The 22,152-nt window shown below is 40.5% G+C and overlaps 2 protein-coding genes across 3 annotated transcripts in view; one reads left to right on the top strand and one right to left on the bottom strand.

The window, feature by feature from the left end:
* The first annotated feature begins 12,781 nt into the window (after positions 1–12,781).
* On the top strand, positions 12,782–14,146 carry LOC148342212 (general transcription factor II-I repeat domain-containing protein 2-like). The gene has a single exon (XM_088288101.1). It carries the CDS (start codon positions 12,782–12,784, stop codon positions 14,144–14,146), a length of 1,365 nt encoding a protein of 454 aa, XP_088144227.1.
* A 3,834-nt stretch (positions 14,147–17,980) lies between these two features.
* The window catches only part of LOC148342209 (uncharacterized), a 71,832-nt gene continuing 67,660 nt past the window's right edge, over positions 17,981–22,152 (bottom strand). For both annotated transcript variants that reach the window (XM_088287812.1, XM_088287811.1), the window contains exon 2: positions 17,981–19,689. In XM_088287812.1, the coding sequence (XP_088143938.1) occupies positions 18,293–19,689 (1,397 nt within the window). In that variant the 3' untranslated portion in view covers positions 17,981–18,292. The remainder of the gene's footprint in view (positions 19,690–22,152) is intronic.

Here is a 22,152-nt window from a genome sequence, read left to right as displayed (position 1 = left end):
AAAAAAAAAAACATTCACTCTAAGAAAAAACTAAACAACTTTGCGTTCCCTCGCAAAGTCTGCCAGGGAACGCAAACTTTGCGAGGGAACGCAATCTTTGCAGGGAACGCAAAGTTTTTTTTTTTTCTCTTCCGTGTCCCCTAAGGGGCTCCGTACAAGTCAGTGAACGTTTTACGACGAAAGAATCCTTTTTTGTTTAGCACTCGCTTCAGATGTCTTTCACTTATTTGAAAACCGTGCTTAATATCCAGAACTGATTTTATTTCTTTGTATTTCAAGCCAATTTCAAAGTAAAATTCAATTAAACTCGCCCACGGGTGAACACACGCCATCTTTGCTGCGTTTGTTTACACGGAAGATGACCCGGAAGTACATAAACGCGCATTAAAAAAAAAAAAACATTCACTCTAAGAAAAAACTAAACAACTTTGCGTTCCCTCGCAAAGTCTGCCAGGGAACGCAAACTTTGCGAGGGAACGCAATCTTTGCAGGGAACGCAAAGTTTTTTTTTTTCTCTTCCGTGTCCCCTAAGGGGCTCCGTACAAGTCAGTGAACGTTTTACGACGAAAGAATCCTTTTTTGTTTAGCACTCGCTTCAGATGTCTTTCACTTATTTGAACACCGTGCTTAATATCCAGAACTGATTTTATTTCTTTGTATTTCAAGCCAATTTCAAAGTAAAATTCAATTAAACTCGCCCACGGGTGAACACACGCCATCTTTGCTGCGTTTGTTTACACGGAAGATGACCCGGAAGTACATAAACGCGCATTAAAAAAAAAAACATTCACTCGAAGAAAAAACTAAACAACTTTGCATTCCCGCAAACTTTGCGAGGGAACGCAAAGATTTTGCGAGGGAACGCAAAGTTTTTTTTCTCTCTTCCGTGTCCCCTAAGGGGCTCCGTAGAATCGCGAACTCATAGAAACTACGACACAACGCCACTTTACTGCAGCTTGTTGTGAAGATACAATCACATCGCTGGTACTGTGCTGTTCCTTTACTGCCCTCTGCTGTCGAAACACGCACATGTTTCAAATCAACCTGGAAAATGGATTTCCCTTCACATCAACCATCCCAAATGAACCAAACTGTGACCACATATTTCGTGGGTCACACTTTGCTGTGCTACAATAAAACGCCGCACAGGAGTGGGAAAACTTTTCTCTGGGCCTTCTCACTGAGAGGTTTGGCGGACCGCTCCTCACAAGTGACAAAGACAATCTTGGCTGGTTGATTCAGTTGTACAGTCAGAAGGCTTGTCCGGTTGTTTTGCAGAAACTTCTCTGACAGTTCCCAAATACGAACTTGAAAAACGTATTCAACTTAACTGCCGTTGAGAGAAACTGAGACGATTTGCGTTTCTCTGTCTGGTTCTTTTTATAGTTCAACTTCTCGTTCAGTTTTTCACCTTTTTACACAGCATAATGAAGGCCAGTTGAGCAAGTGGAACAAGTGATTTTATTGATGATTGTGGAAGGCAACGATTTCATAAGCACCATTTCTTCTCACACCTTTTCCATTAAGTACGATTAAAAAGACAACTGAAAAGCATAATGTTAAAAAATGTTGTTCCAGGCAAAGGCAATCATATTCATAATGTTTGATGTAAACACCAAAACAAATCATCATCACTCAGACACATTGCTTCTTCTGACACTGATCACATTGGCTTAGTGTCAATAAAAGAGGTTTGCAAAATTAAATTGACATTTTATTCAAAATCACATTTACATCTTACCACAAAGAGTCGGTTCTTTCATTTTTTTAATCTTCAAGGATCGCTGCTTTTCTCACCAGCACAATCGTGTCTCTCAGCACTACGTTTAGTGAAGAATTTTTTAGCGCAAACGCTGCAACTGAATGGCTTGTCTCCACTGTGCGTTCTTGTGTGGCTTGTTAACTGTGAATTTTGAGAGAAACTCTTGCCACAAACTGAGCAGGAAAAAGGTTTTACTACAGCGTGCTTTCTTGTGTGGCTTGTTAAACTTGACTTTATAGAAAAGCTTTCACCACAAACTGAGCAGGAAAAAGGTTTTTCACCACGGTGTGTTCTTGAGTGCGCTGTTAATTGTGACTTTAGAGAGAAACTCTTGCCACAAACTGAGCAGGAAAAAGGTTTTTCACCACTGTGTGTTCTTGTGTGGATTGTTAACGTTGACTTACGGAGGAAGCTTTTGCCACAAACTGAGCAGGAAAAAGGCTTTTCTCCAGAGTGTGTTCTTCTATGTTTTGTTAAATTTGACTTTTGAGAGAAACTCTTGCCACAAACTAAGCAGGAAAAAGGCTTTTCTCCACTGTGCGTTCTTGTGTGATATGTTAAAGTTGACTTTACAGAAAAGCTTTTGCCACAAACTGAGCAGAAAAAAAGTTTTTCTCCAGAGTGTGTTCTTCTATGTTTTGTTAAATTTGACTTTTGAGAGAAACTCTTGCCACAAACTGAGCAGGAAAAAGGCTTTTCTCCACTGTGCGTTCTTGTGTGATATTTTAAAGTTGACTTTACAGAAAAGCTTTTGCCACAAACTGAGCAGGAAAAAGGTTTTTCTCCAGTGTGTGTTCTTCTATGTTTTGTTAAATTTGACTTTTGAGAGAAACTCTTGCCACAAACTGAGCAGGAAAAAGGCTTTTCTCCACTGTGAGTTCTTGTGTGTCTTGTTACCTGAGACTTCTCAGAGAAGAATTTTCCACAAACCGAGCAAGCAAAAGGTGTTTCACCAATGTGTGCTTTTGTGTGACATGTTAAAATTGACTTTCGAGAGAAACGCTTGTCACAAACTGAGAAGGAAAAAGGGTTTTCTCCAGTGTGTGTTCTAGTGTGCCTTTTTACATTTGACTGATTAACAAAACTCATGCCACAAACTAAGCAGGAAAAAGGTTTTTCACCACTGTGTGTTCTTGTGTGAATTATTAAATTAGACCTTTGAGAGAAACTCTTGCCACAAACTGAGCAGGAAAAAGGGTTTTCTCCAGTGTGTGTTCTTGTGTGCCTTTTTACATTTGACTTATGAACAAAACTCATGCCACAAACTGAGCAGGAAAAAGGTTTTTCACCACTGTGTGTTCTTGTGTGGCTTGTTAAATGTGACTTTACAGAAAAGCTTTTGCCACAAATTGAGCAGGAAAAAGGGTTTTCTCCACTATGTGTTCTTATGTGCTGTTTTAAAGAGAATTTTGAAGTTAATGATTTCCCACAGTGAGTACATACCCAACTGTCAGTGTGACATGCCCTTTCACCTTTGGCTTGCCCATCATCAGCATCATCATCATTCGTATCATTATCATCATGAGCGTCTGATAATGTGTCCTCATTATGTGCTTGTGATGGCGCCCAGTGGTCTTCGTCATCTTCTGTTGTCACGTGACGACTTGAACTGCTGCTTGTAGGCTTCGCCCCTCTGTTGTCCTTGTTTTCATCTTCAGTCTTTATAGGGACAACGTTCACTGGTGACTTGTTGATCTCTTCTTCTTCCTCCTCCTTTTTGATGTGAGTCCAGTCTGGCTTCTCTTTCACAGAACAGAGATCATATTCACTGACGTCTGCAGGACACAGAAAGACAAATTTGGTTTGGTCAAGTCAAAGCTCATGCGGCGACTTTGTCCTATTTTCTACAGTGCTAACTTGACTTGAGCCTGCTGCACACGGATTAATGCGTGCGACCCCGATTTGGACCGGACCATGGGGACATTTCACAGAATTACGTCCTACGATGTAAACCTCCCTATCGCAGCACAACTGTGATAAACGAGCATTTAAAAAGGAAGCACGTTGCGGCCGATGCCCGATTTCATTCCTGACATAGTCACAGAAGTTTCTGGAAGCGAGCTGAAGTTAGCACACACAGGCTATTGTGTGCGTCTGATGGAACACCTGTTGTGGGACCCTAACATATTGATGCAGACCACTGGGGGCCATCGCAACATAATGTCATGGATAGAATAGAAATCCTTCAAGTAAAATAAAAGTATTTCTTTTTGCATTAAGAGACAGAACTAAATGTTCCTGGACTTGTAGGTAGAAAAGGGGGTTGTGACGTTCAGCCTTTTTAAGCGCATAGTAAGCCAAAGATGCAGATGCATTCCTTGCAGCATGCGCTTGTTCACTGATGAGATCCAAGCAACCCTGGATGGATGCATTAAATGTATTTTAAATGTTTGGATGAGGTGAAACTACGCACGTGCACAAAACTGTGCAGGGCCACCCGAGGTTCATTGACTCTCACACGACCAAGCCAGTACAAAGTTCATAAATAAGACCAATATGTACTTGATTTTTAAAAAAAAAACAGAATATTTTGTGTTTTATCCACTAAAATTGATTACCCGCCATAGACGTTTTCGCCGCAGTGTGCACATTTTTTAGAGTCAGGCAGAATTCCTTCCGTAAGGAATTGCTTGAACAAGATCTGTCAGAGTTTTTGTCAAAAACGAGACAAGCCTGTACAAGTGAATCACTCAGCCAAGATTGTCTTTGTCCTGGGGGTTAAGATCGGGGATGTCGATTGTGGCTATGTAAAGCCCTTTGAGACTGTCTGTGATTAAGGGCTATACAAATAAAATTGACTTGACTTGACTTGCAAGGAGCAGTCCGCCAAAGAGAAAAGCTTTCCCGCTCCTGTGCGACGTTTTATTGAAGCACAGCAAAGCAATTTGAAGATGCAAACTCATAAAGAATGGAAAAAGATGAACACTTTGACTTTATCACACCCGTCCACACTCTTCCTGTTGTTCGAACGGTTTCAGCTTACAAGACATGTTTGGGTCACACATCTGCTAAACGGTTTCCTGTCAAACACGGTTCAAGACGTGCATCTGTTTTTGTGGCTTCCGGCTAAACTGCCAGCATAGACACAACTCTGTTACCACTGAACTCGCGTTTTCCTGTTTAAGAGGTCCATGTTTTTGTGACCTTTTATTAACCTGTAAGCATAGTTTTGAAACATGAGGTGTCAGGTTGAAATGCCCTGAGGCCTTTGGGAGAGCTTAATTAGCTGCTGACTGAAATAGCTTACTGCACCAGATAAAGGTGACTGACACCAGGGAAAAAGCAGGCATTGTTGTTCATTTTTACAGCCGTCCTGCTTCCTTCAGCTCTGTGCACCCTCTCTCTGCTAGCCCCCCAATATTAAAAGATAAAACGGCAATAACCTTGAACGCATTTCCCCAAACAACTTAATGTTGTGATGCATATTTTTAACGATAGAAAGTCGTTATTTACAAAGCAAATGAGAGTAAGACGTGTACAAACCTGCTTTGTGTGGCACAACACGAGGCTGCTTGCAAACTTCGTCAAGCAGTTGAAGATGTTGCTCGTTCTCTTCTTTTATTCCACAAAATTCCTCTTTGTACTTGGGTGTCGTTCTAGCACACATTTTCAAATGATGATTCCAACAAATAGGCACTTGATCTCTGCTTGGTGATAACTCGTGAGCTTCTCTTTGTTCGACGAGACGAATGAAAGATGGCGTCGTTTTTTTCCCTTCGAGAAAATGGTCGTCACAAAGCGGAAGAACAGGACACACCCCGCTGTGATATGATTGGCTGCTGGCTGTGTGGAGCACTGTCACCAACTCACCGACAGATGTCACCATTTGCGATGCAAAGCATTGTTATCTTCTTCTAAACATAGAGAAAAACCTAAGATGCACATGAACAAACATTTTAGTTCCCAAATATGAACTTGAGAGATGTATTGAATTTTACTTTTGTTGCTGGTTTTCTTTTCACATCTGACACCATGTTGTTGGTTGGATAGTATTCCAAATGTATTTCTCTATTTCTCTAACAGTTGACATGGTAAAGTGATACTTTATGTCAACATGTTTGCCTTTTTACAGGGTTTTTCGCCAGCGACGTGGTTGTGAATTTTAAATTAAAATACATCACTGTTTTATTCTCTAAATGTTAGTCTTAAAAAATGATTTCAGTGTTTATAACAACTAACTTAAATATTTCATCATTCGTTTCAGTATTCATTAAACTACGGTGATTCATTATTTATTTCAAGATTCATTGAACTGTTTTAGTAATAATTTAGTATTCAATGTTTAATCGTGACATTATTTACTTTTTCAATATTTGTGTCACTACTTTGTTCAATCTTAATATTATGGACAATTATTTAGCAAGTAAGGTTTTTGTTATTTATTGTGGCCACCTGCTTTTGAAGAAAGTGCCTTTCGCTTCTTGTACTCGAGGATTCTTTGCGAAGCCAAAACAACACGACCTTGACTGATAAGTAGGCTCAACGCAGAAAAAGTATCTTTTTGTTTTAAGATTACACAGTTCCTGTCAAATAAATCTTCATCTTCCTGTGTGCATCAGTATCTTCCCACGCACTTCTCCCACTGAGATCACTCTGCAGACTGACCCAAAAAACAATTTATTTTCCAGACTCATTGATCTTCCCTAACTGCTGAAAATTCCACAACAATCTGGGGTCAGACGTGGGATAGCTGACGATCCGACGGTGAAATTCAGGGACGCTGGCGGATGGCCTGCGGGGTTCAATTAAGACAACAGCAGCAACAAACTGCGTGATGTTGATCATCTCCTCCGTGGTGACTCCAGTCGCCATCAAGTTGCCAACTCCTGACATTCCAAAACCTTTGAGAGAAACTGAGACTACTTGCGTTTCTCTTTCTTGTTCTTTTTATAGTTCAACTTCTCGATCGGTTTTTCACCTTTTCACACAGCGTAATGAAGGCCAGTTGAGCAAGTGGAACAAGTCATTTTTATTGATGATTGTGGAAGATACCGATTTCATAAGAACAGTTTCTTCTCACACCTTTTCCATTAAATACGATTAAAAAGACAACTGAAAAGCATAACGTAACAAATGTTGTTCCAGGCTAGGGCTGGGCGATATGACCTAAAATCAATATCGCGATAAATTAGGCAGTTTTACCTCGATAACGATAAATGCGCGATAAATTCCCCCTGAGGACCAAAATCAAAATAAATGCAGGAAATGCATATTAACTGCTTTTTTTATTGACCAACTGGTACGCATTACTTTCAATGAAAAATAGAAGTACAAAAATCATTTGAATAAACATTCAAACTAGCTTGCTTTGCGTGACTTGAACAATGTCACAAAGAACAGGAGAAAAAGGGTACCTCTCACAAAATCTTTTTATGTAAATATATTGTGCCGAGATGCTGTAATTCCATTTGCAAAGGCCTAGATTTGTGTAAAGGTATCGTATAAACAATCTAAATAATGCCATGTGCAAAGGCGCTAGTCGCCTGTAAACAAAATGCTAAATAGAATGGGAAAAAAATGTCAATGGAATGCCAATGCCAAATAAACGCATGTGCTTCATCAGGAAAATGTGCCGTCTCGATTACCCTGGTGCGCAATCGCCACTTGCCGTCTATGTAATGCACATTCAGCCGCAAACAGGGATCCATATTGCGACAAGACCACAAGTCGGATGTGGATGCAAAATGCTTGACATGTCTCCGCTCCCGTCCCGATGTTGTCCATATCGGAAGTGCTGTTTGCGGCAAATATTTTCGTACCTCTTGTCGGCTACTTTCATGAGGCGTTTGAATCCTGTCCGCTCCATTGTAACAAGAGGAGCTCTATCTTTAGCTATGTGCTCGGCTATCGCGTCCACCTCTTAGACGTTCTCTCGTATGGTGTCGCCTCCGTTATGGGCTGTTGTCACTTGTCCAAACTTGCTCCTCACTTTGAACTTTTAGCACAAGCTCCAAGTCAACAGCATGGTTGTGTTGTGGGTGGTGAAAAAGAAAAGGTTGGACGCGCTGTTTCTGGTGCTTACGACGCACTTTGTAGTTCATGTTTTTTTGCTTAAACATCGTCTTTATGGAACCAAAACATTTCCAAACGACAGATGTCCACTTTATTTTCGGGACAAGCGCGACAGGAACAATTTCAACTAACGTTACTTCGTCCGCAGCCGTGTCAGCCGCTTCAGGATTTGAATCGCCAGCTACGAACGCGTCTTGTTTACATTCTTGTTCAGAAGGGAGGAGTCACGTGACTACACGCGCTTGAGCCGTCTTAAAGGGGCATGAGCATCGCCGCAGACAGAAAAGACTTCTTTTTCTTTTTTTTTTTTAGACACCGAATTTACCGACATGGGCAAAATGATGTCGGTCATTCTAATAAATTTCGGTAACGGTAAATTTTCGGTTTATCGCCCAGCCCTATTCCAGGCAAAGGCAATTAATTTTATTTACATCTCGATGTAAAATCACAAAAAAAAAATCATCACTCAGACACAATGGTTCTTCTGGCAGTGATCACATTGGCTTAATGTCAATAAAAAAGCTTTGCAAAATTAAATTTATCATATTTTATTCAAAATCACATTTACATCTTACCACAAAGAGTCAGTTCCTTCAGTTTTTTTTGGTCCTTTTTTTTAAGTTTCAAGGATCGCTGCTATTCTCGTAGGGCTGGGCGATAATCCGAAAATTTACTGTTCCTGAAATTTAATACAATCATTTTGCCCATGTCGGAAAATTCAGTGTTAAAAAAAAAAAAGAAAAGTCTTTTTAGTCACGTGACTCCACCCAGCTGAACTAGAAAGAAAACTGACGACGCGGTCGGTCGTTGCTGGCGATTCAAATCCAGAAGCGGCTGACACGCGAAGTAACGTTAGTTGAAGTTGTTCCAGTTGTGCTTGTCCCGAAAAGAAATTCGACATCTGTCGTTTGGAAATGTTTTGGGTTCCATAAAGACGATGTTTAAGCAAAAAAACATGAACTACAAAGTGCGTCGTAAGCACCAGAAACAGCGCGTCCAACCTTTTCTTTTTCACCACCCACAACACAACCATGCTGTTGACTTGGAGCTTGTGCTAAAAGTTCAAAGTGAGGAGCAAGTTTGGACAAGTGACAACAGCCCATAACGGAGGCGACACCATACGAGAGAATGTCTCAGAGGTGGACGCGATAGCCGAGCACATAGCTAAAGATAGAGCTCCTCTAGTTACAGTGGAGCGCACAGGATTTAAACGCCTCATGAAAGTAGCCGACGAGAGGTACGAAAATATTTGTTGCAAACCGTACTTCCCGATATGGACAACATCGGGACGGGAGCGGACACATGTCAAACATTTTGCATCCACATCCGACTTGTGGTCGGGTCGCAACATGGATCCCTGTTTGAGCCTGACCGTGCATTACATAGATGACAAGTGGCGACTGCGCACCGGAGTACTCGAGACGGCATTTTCCTAATGAAGCACACTTGTTTATTTGGCACTGGCATTGCATTGACATTTTTTTCCATTCTAATGAGCATTTTGTTTACGGGCGACTAGCTCCTTTGCACATGGCATTATTTATATTGTTTTCAACATACCTTTACATAAATCTAGGCCTTTGCAAATGGCATGACAGCATCTCGGCACAATCGATTTGCAGAAAAAGATTTTGTGAGAGTTACCCTTTTTCTCCTGTTCTTTGTGACATTGTTCAAATCATGCAAAGCAAGATATTTGGAATGTTTATACAAATGGTTTTTGTACTATTATTTTTCATTGAAAGTAATGTGTACGAGTTGGTTAAAAAAAAAAACAGTTAATATGCATTTCCTGCATTTATTTTGATTTTGGGGGGAATTTATCGTGCATCGATCATTACCAAGGTGAAATTGCTCAATTTATCGCAATATTGATTTTAGGTCATATCGCCCAGCCCTATATTCTCACCATCACAATCGTGTCTCGCAGCATGCTGTTTAGTGGCGAATTTTTTAGCACAAACGCTGCAACTGAATGGCTTGTCTCCATTGTGTGTTCTTGTGTGGCTTTGTAAATGTGACTTTTCAGAGAAGCATTTTCCACAAACTGAGCAGGAAAAAGGTTTTTCTCCACTGTGTGTTCTTGTGTGATTTCTTAAATAAGACTTTTGAGAGAAGCATTTTCCACAAAATGAGCAGGAAAAAGGTTTTTCTCCACTGTGAGTTCTTGTGTGCCTTGTTAAAGTTGACTTATGAGAGAAGCTTCTGCCACAAACTGAGCAGGAAAAAGATTTTTCCCCACTGTGTGTTCTTGTGTGGCTTGTTAAATGAGCCTTTTGGGAGAAGCTTTTACCACAAACTAAGCAAGAAGGAGGTTCTGCAGTGTGTGTTCTTGTATGTTCTGTGAATCGGGACTTTAGAGAAAATCTTTTACCACAAACTGAGCAAGAAAAAGGTTTTTCTCCACTATGTGTTGTTGCGTGTTTTCTTAAATTAGACTTTCCAGAGAAGCTTTTGCCACAAACTGAGCAGGAAAAAGGTTTTTCTTCAGTGTGTGTTCTTGTGTGGATTGTAAACGTTGACTTATGCATGAAGCTTTTGCCACAAACCGAGCAAGAAAACTGTTTTTCACCACGGTGTGTTTTTCTGTGCCCTTTTAAAGACAGCTTTGAAGTGAATGAGTCAGTGTGACATGCCCTTTCACCTTGAGCTTGCCCATCATCATCATCATCATCATCATCATCATTGTCATGAGCATCTGATAATGTGTCCTCATTATGTGCTTGTGATGGTCCCCAGTGGTCTTCATCACCTTCTGTTGTCACGTGATGACTTGAGCTGTTGCTTGTCGGCTCCGCCCCTTTGTTGTCCTCACTCTCATCCTTGTTTACATCTTCGGTCTTTGTTGGGACAACTTTCACTGGTGACTTGTTGATCTCCTCCTCCTCTTCCTCCTTTTTGATGTGAGTCAAGTCTGGCTCCTCTTTCACAGAACGGAGATCATTTTGTCTGACGTCTGCAGGACACAAAAAGACAAACATACATTTGGTTTGGTCAAGTCAAACCTCGTGCATCGACTTTGTCTTCTTTTGTTTCTACCGTGCTACCTTGACTTGTGCCTGCCGCATTAATGTTGTGATGCATGCAATGCGTGTGACCCCGATTTGGACCAGACCATGGGGGCATTTCACAAAATTACGGCCAACGATGTAAATCTCCCTTTCCTAGCAGCACAACAGTGATAAACGAGCATTTAAAAAGGAAGCACGTTGCGGCTGAGGCCCGATTTCATTCTGGACAAAGTCACAGACGTTTCTGGAAGCAAGCTGAAGTTAGCACACACAGGCTATTGTGTGCGTCTGATGGAACACCTGTTGTGGGACCCTAACTTATTAATGGGGGCCACTGGGGGCCATCACAACATAATGTCATTGATAGAATAGAAATCCTTCAAGCAAAATATGTTTCCAAGTATTTCATTTTGCATTTATGGATAGTTTCATCGTGGGTACTTTTTGCTTTCATTATAATCTGGATCCCTAAAAGAATTAAAGGGGCCCTGGCATCATAGTCGCTATTTATTGCATGATTTACGTTTGGTTTTTTTTTGTTTGTTTTTTTTTTGCCCAAAATGACATTTAGCCTGCTAGTACGTTCCAACATTCCCCTTTTTACTTTTTCATAAAATTTCTGTTTCTAAATAAATTTTAAAACAAAATTAACGTTTGAAGAGTCAAAATCCCTACACATAAATTAAGCAACAACACTTTCACTTTGACATATTTGAATAACGTATATTTTAAAGTTATCCAATATGTATTAAAATTAGACTAAGATACACCATAATATTTTAAGAGTTCACTGAATTATTTTGTAACTGCAATGACGCTTAACAGCCATAGGGTGTCAGTAATGAGTAACAAAGTAACAACAACTCCCATTGTTCCGTCATCATTTTCATTTGCAAAAATTACCAGGAACTATGAGTTGCGGTGGAGATGCAAACCACCTGGGCCACAGGAACTTTATTATCAGGAACTAAATGTTCCTGGGCTTGTTGGTAGAAAAGGGGGTTGTGACGGTATCCCTTTTTAAGCTCATAGTAAGCCAAAGATGCAGATGCATTCCTTGCAGCATGCGCTTGTTCACCGATGAGATCCGTGCAACCTTGGATGGATGCCTTAAACCAGGGGTGCTCATTAAGTCGATCGCGATCTACCGGTCGATCGCGGAGGTGGTACTGGTCGATCGCGGCGTGACATTAAAAAAATATCATCCTAGCATCAATGCCGTCACTTGATTAATATACAAGGCAGCCATTCAGATGACAACTGAATGTTGCCATTCTGTTGACCAATCAAATCAAACAACGGCTCTAAGTGCAGCAGAACTTACGATGTCAGCCTATCATCCATCCCCGTTACTTGATTGACATACAGGACAACCAGTCAGATAACAACTGAATTTTGACCTTTAGGTCACCGCTCATGCGTAAACAACGACGCAAAGTGCTAAGCTAGTCGGCGAATTGTGTCAGATTTTAAGCCCTCGCTAAAGTTTATGGTCACTAAAATGAGTGAAGGAGCTGGACCAAGTAAAAAGGCAAAAGCATATCAATTCCATACAGAATGGGAGGTGGACTTTTTTTTCACAATGTCATTTTCGAAGTGCGTTTGCCTCATATGCCATTCTATCATCGCAGTACCAAAGAAGGGAAATGTGGAGCAGCATTTTCGGACTGTTCAAGAAAGATACGAAAACGACTTCCCGCCGAAAAGCGAGCTAAGAAAGAGAAAGGTGAATGAACTAAAATCCCAGTTGACAAGACAGCAGTCATTTTTCACACAACATACTTCCAAAGCGAAGGCGGCCACCGAAGCATCGTTCCGGGTGTGTCACGCCATTGTTAAAAACAAGAAGTCCTTCCAAGACGGAGAGATGGTAAAAGAGGCATTCGTTGAAGCAGCTGACTCATTGTTCCGGGACTTTAAAAATAAGGCAGAGATATTATCTTCAATCAAAGCTCTGCAGTTGTCAAGACATACAGTTACACGTCGCTGTGATGCCATGGCCGAGGATTTAACCCAGCAAATGTGGACGGACATCAGAAATTGTGAATTTTTCTCACTGCAGTTGGACGAATCTACGGATGTGAGTGACACAGCCCAGATGTGCGTTTTCATTCGCATGGTGTTAAGTGATATCACTGCAAAAGAGGAGCTATTAACAGTACTTCCCATGAAAGAACAGACGCGAGGAGAGGACATATTTCAGACGTTTAAAAACTTTATCGAGAAAACTGAGCTCCCAATGTACAAATTGGTGTCTATCACCTCAGATGGAGCACCTGCAATGGTTGGGCGTGTGAATGGATTTATTGCCAAGTGCAGGCAGGATGATGCGTTCCCAGACTTCTTGAATTACCATTGCATTATCCACCAACAAGCGCTATGCGCTAAAATGCTTAACATGAAAGAGATCATGGATGTGGCAACGAAGATCGCATGTTCTATTCGAGCCAGATCTCTTCAAAGACGGTTATTCCGTGCACATCTGGAGAAGGCTGGCTGCGACCACTCTGAGTTGTTGCTACATACTGACGTGAGATGGCTTAGTCGTGGGAAATTCCTCAAAAGATTTCGAGAGCTCTGTCCGGAGATTAAGGAGTTTTTCCGTGTATCTGGACATGCAGAATACAAGCAGCTAAATGACGGCCAGTGGCTGTTAGACTTGGCATTTTTAACCGATCTGACAAACTTGTTGAATGACCTTAATCTTGAGCTGCAAGGAAAAGACAAAACAGTGACCAATATGATCAGCTCAGTTCACGCTTTCAAACGAAAGATGCAACATTTCTCCACAAAGCTGCAGCGCCATGATTTGGCAAATTTCCAGAACCTGGCGTCAGAGTTGGAGACGCAAGGGAAGGCCTGTGAGCAACTTGACAGTGCACGCTACACGGAGCAGATCACCGGTTGTCTGTCAGAATTTAACAAACGCTTTCAAGACTTTTCTTTGCTCGAGCCAGTCGCTACATTCATGTGCTATCCTTTTCAGGAAGATGTTGAGGTTGATTCACTCGCATCAAACATTGCATCACTGTTTCACATGAACTCTTCTGGAGTGGAAGATGAGATTTTGACTCTACAAACCGACATTGAACTGAAGTCGAGAGCTCATGGACAGTTCTGGAACTTACTCACGGAGGAAAAGTACCCTAACATGAGGAAATGTGCTATCTCTTTGACTGCATTATTCGGCTCCACTTATTTATGTGAGTCAGCCTTTTCTTACATGAAGATCATTAAGTCCAAATACCGTTCCACCATGACTGATGAACATTTGGAAGTGTGTTTGAGGCTGGCTATCAGCAGCTACTGTCCGGACTATGCATCCCTGGCTGATTCAATTCAGTGCAAGTCATCAAAGTAAACTCAGTTAATTTAAAAAATGTTAATAGTTAATTATGTGTGTTTTGCAATATTGGCTCATTTGGTTATGTAAGGTACATCAACATACATTGTACGTACAAATAATCCTTAATACATTTGAAAATAAATAGATGTTTTGCATTTTTGTAGTGGGTAGATCATTTTGACTGTCATTTTGAAAGTAGCTCGCATGCTGAAAAAGTGTGAGCACCCCTGGTCTAGATTATATTCAAAGAAAGCTTTTACAACAGTCTGGGAATTGAAATAGATATAGATATAAAATTTGGTGGGTCTACGTTAATTACAATATCTTATTCAAGTGACTGATACAAGCTTCACAAACAAGTTAAAAAAGGTGATTGAGTGCAATTAATGACGGTAGTGTTGCGATTATTTAGTTAAGAAATTTAATTGCGGGACGGCACTAATTAATTTGTTACTTTTTGTTGGCTCATATAACTTTGATTGGGATCAACCCCACTAGGGGGTGGGGTTGACAGGGGGGGGTCATAGTATATTTCTTGCCGCATGCATTTTTTGTGGCCACAGGTTGCGTTTTCATTTTGATGGTAAAATATTTTTCGGCGGGGATTAAAGGATTGTATTACGATTACTGGCATTATTTTAAACACATACGGGACAGAATGTCGATTATCAAAGTTAGCAGGTTCATATTTACTGAATATTTTAAACATTGATGAAACAAGAAGCATTTATCAAATGGAACTAGAAGCACGGGTCACAAGAATAACTGGGATTGTAGTCCTGATGTTTTCTGATTTATTATATTTTTCTCATATGCTAAATTTATAGTACTAAGTTTAAATGTGTGAACTTTATTGAAATTCTCAGTAGTGAGAACAAATTTGCCTACATAGCATTTCCATGACTTGCATTCACATTCACAGCACTTCGTGGTCAAATACGACGAAGCACATTCTCCACATTGGCTGTAGAGATGCAAACATACCAAATTTGGCACTAGAGGTGTCACATAGACACTATCGCAAAAAATACATTCCGAAAGACATAACAATTGGAGATCGGAGCACATGAACACGCATGCATACACACAGGCACGTACTTACACCTGCACATACACGTGCACATACACACGTACACATGCACATCGACAAGATTACAGAGGAATGCCAGCGGGGAGAGAGACGGAGGGACTGCCCGCCGGAGAAGGCCAGCCTTGGCGTGCCAGTCTTGGGGACCAGACGGGAATCAACTATCCAGACGATGACTAACCTGGGGAGGACCTTCCCTTGGACGTGGACCCGTGCCGTGGGAGGGAGCGAGGACGACCGATTCAACCTACATTACCCTTGACATAAAAAACTCCTATAAAAACTGAAGCTGGGCTGAAAGAGGGTGCACATTTTTCGACTGTGCTCGCCCGAGTGCAGTTTTCTCGTGAGATTAAGAAAAAGCCGCCCAGATATCTGTCTTTGTACTATTTCCTAAACTCCAGAAATGGAAGAAACTAAATATCGGAACTCTAATCAGTTGTTGAGTCTTCATTTGACCCTTTTTTTTCTTGAGTACAAAAAACGAACATGCATTGGCGTAAGTTTGGCTTTTAAAGGTTGATTTACTAACTACTTCTCATTTCCACGGTGACCCAACCCAACAGTAACTGTAATGATAGCAGTTATATCATTAGTCACTAGTTGGCAGTATTGCCTGATGTGTGTTTAGTTACCAGACGAACTCGTGTGTCTGCACATAGACGAGAATGCAAGTCAGTAAATAAAGATGAACAAGCTTGCAGCATCACGTTACCTGCGTGACTTCTTAAGATAGAAGCCAGAACGTTACATGGTACCAGGTCGCGGGTCAAGAAAAGGACTGACGCGAGATGGACTCCGTAAGGCCACCAGAAGCGCTGAAAATGACGGGAAATGTGGACCTTGCCGCCGTGGGAGTCGGAAACAGAGCGGACGAAAGAAAAATAGCCCTTTTGCGAACCAATGCCGGAGCCGAGGCCATCGAGGTATTCAACACCTTTGTTTATGATGAACCCGAAGATAAAGACAAGTTTGAAAAGGTCCTGTGGATTTAATTGCAGATACACTTGCAAGGACATTTTCAAGTCGGACCTTTCAAGAGAAGCTATGTCGTCCAACACTCACTCAGTGGTGCGTAAGTGTGTTTCTGGATATTATTTGTCCAGCCGTGGTGTCATAAATTATGGTATTTTGATGTGGATTCATTCAAGTAGGACGAAGTAGGACTTCACTGAAGGCCAGGTATGAAATGCACTGAAGTAACTTAAAAATTAAAAGTAAAAAACTTACGATTGCTTAAGAATGTGCAAGAAAGAACTCAATCTGATCGAAATGTTGTGCTTTGACAAATGTTGACAAATGTTGATAAATAATGATATTTTCCAGGAGGTATTTATTTCTTTGTTGTTTATTCATTCAATTCTATAGTTATTTCAATATTTGAGTATTATTTTTCTTTCAATATGTCGTATATTTTGTCTTCCGGAGAGGTTGGATTGGTGATGGAAAAGAACGAAAGAAAGAAGAAAGATTTTATTCTCGTCACATGCTGATGTCAAAAGAAGTCTCCCCAAAAACGTGCGAGCCCCCTCTCAGACATTCCCTTCTTATAGGGAATGCCCAAATAGGACATGAATATCTAATTTTCCCTTGTTGCATATGCATTCCCATCCCGCTAATCTTCGGGATTTCCCTCCAAAAGTCCCCCAGAGGGAGAGCAGATGCGTCTCCCCGTTGATACGACCAGTCTACTCGTGACCACCTTAAATTACTTCCATACCCTGGAAGGTCACTGACCTGGCGAGAGAATTGCCCCCACCATAAACAATGCTCAGGCCTATTTTCTCTCAGGGCAGTATCTGGTTACATCGGAACTTCAGAACCAAGACTGGTCACTTCTGTGAGCTCCAGTCCCTTCATAGTTTCATCAAGAGAATTACTTCCCATATCTAAATTAGGCCATTTAAAAATACACAACTTTTGTTTTTATTTATTTCAATGTATATTTAAGCTTTCTTATGAAATACTACAATATTTATTCAATTATTTTAATGTAAAATTATATCAATATTAATTTAAACCTTTTTATTTCACTCTTGAATATTTCTTAACATATTTGTTCATTTGAATATGTATGCAATTTAAATTATTCCATCCATCCAGCCATTTTCTGCCGCTCATCTGGGGTCGGGTTATTGAAATTAAAACATTAGTCATTTTTATAATTCAATATTTATTTCAAGATTAGGACTCTTCTCATTGAGTTCAATAGTTATAAAATGTTTTATATTTCATATTAATTGAATTAGGTCTGTATGTGGTTGCCAATTTTAATATTTCCCTATTCCATTATAAAAATAATCCAATATATAAAAAATATAATAGAGCATGAACAAAAATATTTAGTATATTTGACAAAATGATACGTTTTTTCCGAAGTAAGATTCTGCTTAGCAACAAGCCCCAAACGCTTGATAGAGCTCAACCTGGAAAGAGGTCTTAGCTAGTCAGAAATTTATTCAGAAAGCGAAATATTAAATGTATGTGAGGGGATATTTGAAGAGTTTGAGTTTTGTTCAATGGACCATACATATACGAGCCAGCCAAACACAGCGAGAAAACCAGCGCTGACTCCAGTCGCCATCAAGTTGCCAACTCCTGACAAATCAAAACCTTTGAGAGAAACCGGGACTATTCGCGTTTCTCTTTCTGGTTCTTTTTCGAGTTCAATTTCGAGTTCAGTTTTTCACCTTTTCACAGCGTAATGAAGGCCAGTTGAGAAAGTGGAACAAGTGATTTTATTGATGATTGTGCAAGGCAGCAATTTCATAAGCACAGTTTCTTCTCACACCTTTTCCATTAAGTACGATTAAAAAGACAACTGAAAAGCATAACGTTAACAAATGTTGTTCTAGGCAAAGGCAATTAATTTTATTTATAATGTTTGATGTGAACACACAAAAAAACTCATCCTCACTCAGACACAATGGTTCTTCTGGCACTGATCACATTGGCTTTGTGTCAATAAAAGATCTTTGCAAAATTCAATTTTATCATATTTTATTCAAAATCACATTTACATCTTACCACTAAGAGTCAGTTCCTTCAGTTTTTTGTTTTCTTTTTTTTAAGCTTCAAGGATCGCTGCTTTTCTCACCAGCACAATTGTGTCTCTCAGCTCCCTGTTTAGTGAAGAATTCTTTAGCGCAAACGCTGCAACTGAATGGCTTGTCTCCACTGTGTGTTCTTGTGTGGCTTCGTAAATACGACTTTCGAGAGAACCTCTTGGCACAAACTAAGCAGGAAAAAGGTTTTTCTCCACTGTGCGTTCTTGTGTGGATTGTTAAACTTGAATTTTGAGAGAAGCTTTTACCACAAACTGAGCATGAAAAAGGTTTTTCTCCAGTGTGTAATCGTGTATGTGTTTTTAAATTTGTCTTAAAAGAAAAGCTTTTGCCACAAACTGAGCAGGAAAAAGGGTTTTCTCCAGTGTGTGTTCTTGTGTGATTTATTAAATCAGACTTTCGAGAGCAACTCTTGCCACAAACTGAGCAGGAAAAAGGGTTTTCTCCACTGTGTTTTCTTGTGTGTTCTGTTAAACTTGCCTTTTCAGAGAAGCATTTTCCACAAACTGAGCATGAAAAAGGTTTTTCTCCACTGTGTGTTCTTGTGTGCCTTGTTAAATGTGACTTTTGAGAGAAGCATTTTCCACAAACGGAGCATGAAAAAGGTTTTTCTCCACTGTGTGTTCTTGTGTGACTTGTTAAATGTGACTTTTGAGAGAAGCATTTTCCACAAACGGAGCATGAATAAGGTTTTTCTCCACTGTGTGTTCTTGTGTGTTTTATTAAATTTGACTTTGAAGAAAAGCTTTTCCCACAAACTGAGCAGGAAAAAGGCTTTTCTCCACTGTGTGTTTTTGTGTGACTTGTTAAATGTGACTTTTGAGAGAAGCTTTTTCCACAAACTGAGCATGAAAAAGGTTTTTCTCCAGTGTGTGTTCTTGTGTGTTCTGTTAAACTTCCCTTTTGAGAGAAGCATTTTCCACAAACTGAGCATGAAAAAGATTTTTCTCCACTGTGAATTCTTGTGTGGATTGTTAAATCAAACTTTTGAGAGAAGCTTTTGCCACAAACTGAGCAGGAAAAAGATTTTTCAACACTGTGTGTTTTTTTGTGCCCTTTAAAAGACAACTTTGAAGTTAATGAGTCAGTGTGACATCCCCTTTCACCTTTAGTTTGCTCATTATCATCATCATCGTCGTCATGAGCGTCTGATAATGTGTCCTCATTTTGTGCTTGTGATGGCCCCCAGTGGTCTTCATCACCTTCTGTTGTCACGTGATGACTTGAACTGCTGCTTGTAGGCTCCGCCCCTCTGTTGTCCTCACTCACATCCTTGTTTTCATCTTCAGACTTTATAGGGAGAACGTTCACTGGTGACTTGTTGATCTCCTCCTCCGCCTCCTCCTTTTTGATGTGAGTCCAGTCTGGCTCCTCTTTCACAGAACGGAGATCGTATTCACTGACGTCTGTAGGACACAGAAAGACAAATTTTGTTTGGTAAAGTCAAAGCTCAGGCGGCGACTTTGTCTTATATTATTTCTACTGTGCTACCTTGACTTGTGCCTGCCGCACACGGAGCAATGCGTGCAACCCCAACTTGGACCGGACCATGGGGGCATTTCACAAAATTACGTCCTACGATGTAAACCTCCCTTTCGCAGCACAACGGTGATAAACGAGCATTTAAAAAGGAAGCACGTTGCGGCTGATGCCCGATTTCATTCCTGACATAGTCACAGACGTTTCTGGAAGCAAGCTGAAGTTAGCACACACAGGCTATTGTGTGCGTCTGATGGAACACCTGTTGTGGGACCCGAACATATTGATGCAGACCACTGGGGGTCATCGCAACATGATGTCATTGATAAAATAGGAATCGTTCAAGTGAAATATATTTACAAGTATTTCTTTTTGCATTTAGAGATAGTTTCATCGTGGGTATTTTTGCTTCCATTATAATCTGGATCCCTAAAAGAATTTAAGGGGCCCTGGAATCGGAGTCGCTATTTATTGTATGATTTACGTTTGGGGTTTTTTTACCCAAAATGACATTTATCCTGCGAGTAAGTTCCGACATTACCCTATTAATTTTTATAAAATTTCTGTTTTGAAATAAATTTTAAAACAAAATTACGTTTGAAGAGTAAAAATTCCTACACTAAAGCATTAAGCAACAACACTTTCACTCTGACTTTCATGTTGACATATTTGAATAATGACTGTATAGTTTAAAGTTAGCCAATATGTATTCAAATTTGACGAAGATACACCAAAATATTTTAAGAGTTCACTGAATTATTTTGGAACTGCAATGATGCTTAACAGCCATAGGGTGTCAGTAATGAGTAACAAAGTAACACAAGACATCCCACTGATACATCATCATTGTGATTTGGATAAATTACCAGGAACTATGAGTTGTGGGGTAGATGCAAACCACCTGGGCCACAGGAACTTTATTACCAGGAACTAAATGTTCCTGGACTTGTTGGCAGAAAAGGGGGTTGTGACGTTCTCCCTTTTTAAGCCCATAGCAAGCCAAAGATGCAGATGCATTCCTTGCAGCATGCGCTTGTTCACTGATGAGATCCGTGCAACCCTGGATGGATGCATTAAATGTATTTTAAATGTTTGGATGAGGTGAAACTATGCACATGTGCACAAAACAGTGCAGATCCATCGGAGGTTCATTGACCGAGCCAGTAAAAATGTCATAAATAAGACCAATACGTACTTGATTTAAAAAAAAACGTAATCATTTGTGTTTTATTCACGAACATTGATCAACCTCCATTGATCTTTTTGCCGCAGTGTGCACAGTTTTTAGAGTCCGGTTGAATCATTCCATTAGGAATTGCTTGAACAAGATATGTCAGAGTTTTTGTCAAAAACGAGAAAAGCCTTCATAAATGAATCACCCAGCCAAGATTATCTTTGTCACTTGCGAGGAGCAGTCCGGCAAAGAGAAAAGCGTTCCCGCTCCTGTGCGGCCTTTTCTTGAAGCACAGCAAAGAAATTTGTTTTTTGTCAACTCATAAAGAATGGAAAAACATGAACACTTTGACTTCATCACACTTCTGTTCAATGCGAGCTAAACGGTTTCCTGTCAAACACGGTTCAAGACGTGCATCTGTTTTTGTGGCTTCCTGCTAAACTGCCAGCATAGACACAACTCTGTTACCACTGAACTCACGTTTTCCTGTTTAAGAGGTCCATGTTTTTGTGACCTTCTATTAACCCGTAAGCATAGTTTTGAAACATGATGACATGACAAACTTAATTTCTTTCACAATAATATAAAAACTTTCGCAGATATAGCAAAAACAAATTGGAGAAGCTGTGGACCAGAGCACAACATCAGTCAGACCCCGGGTCCACCATAGTGTCGAAATTCGGAAAATGTTCCGTAACAGAAGAATTCGGAATGGGTGCTGAAACACCACACCCTGCTCGTGACATGGGGTATTCTACATCTGAAATTAACTCTGCCAAAAGTCTTCACCAATGGGCCGAAATCTTTAGTATGATGATGCGCACCGATTGTTAATGTAATTTGTGGCTCAGCGAACAGAGACAATTCATACCGTTTCCTCGGCTCTGGGGCAAGGCACACATGCGTGGCAGCACCGGTAGACATCACAAATACATAATCCAAAAGCAAGATGCACTTTTGACCCTCGAAATTGGGTGAATGCATCCTGACAAACAAAATCATCATAACTCAGTGTTCAATGCAAAGGACCAATTGGTGGTTTGAATGGGTGGAGGCGGCTACACCGCGCAGACCAGAGCAGGAACAAGGACGTACCCCCCGCGGGAGGATGGAGACCCTGGTCTCAGAGCTGCCCAGTCTACTGGAACGGAGGACAATATATGCTTCCCCCGCCGGATGTGCACAGTCAAATTCAGTCCCTTCTGGAAATTCAGTC

This window comes from Idiotropiscis lumnitzeri, chromosome 2, assembly GCF_059441095.1.
Source record: "Idiotropiscis lumnitzeri isolate Australia: NSW breed Sydney's pygmy pipehorse chromosome 2, RoL_Ilum_1.0, whole genome shotgun sequence".
NCBI classification, from domain to species: domain Eukaryota; kingdom Metazoa; phylum Chordata; class Actinopteri; order Syngnathiformes; family Syngnathidae; genus Idiotropiscis; species Idiotropiscis lumnitzeri.
The sequence above is the reverse complement of the archived record's forward strand: the minus strand, read 5'-3'. Positions and strand labels throughout refer to the sequence as shown.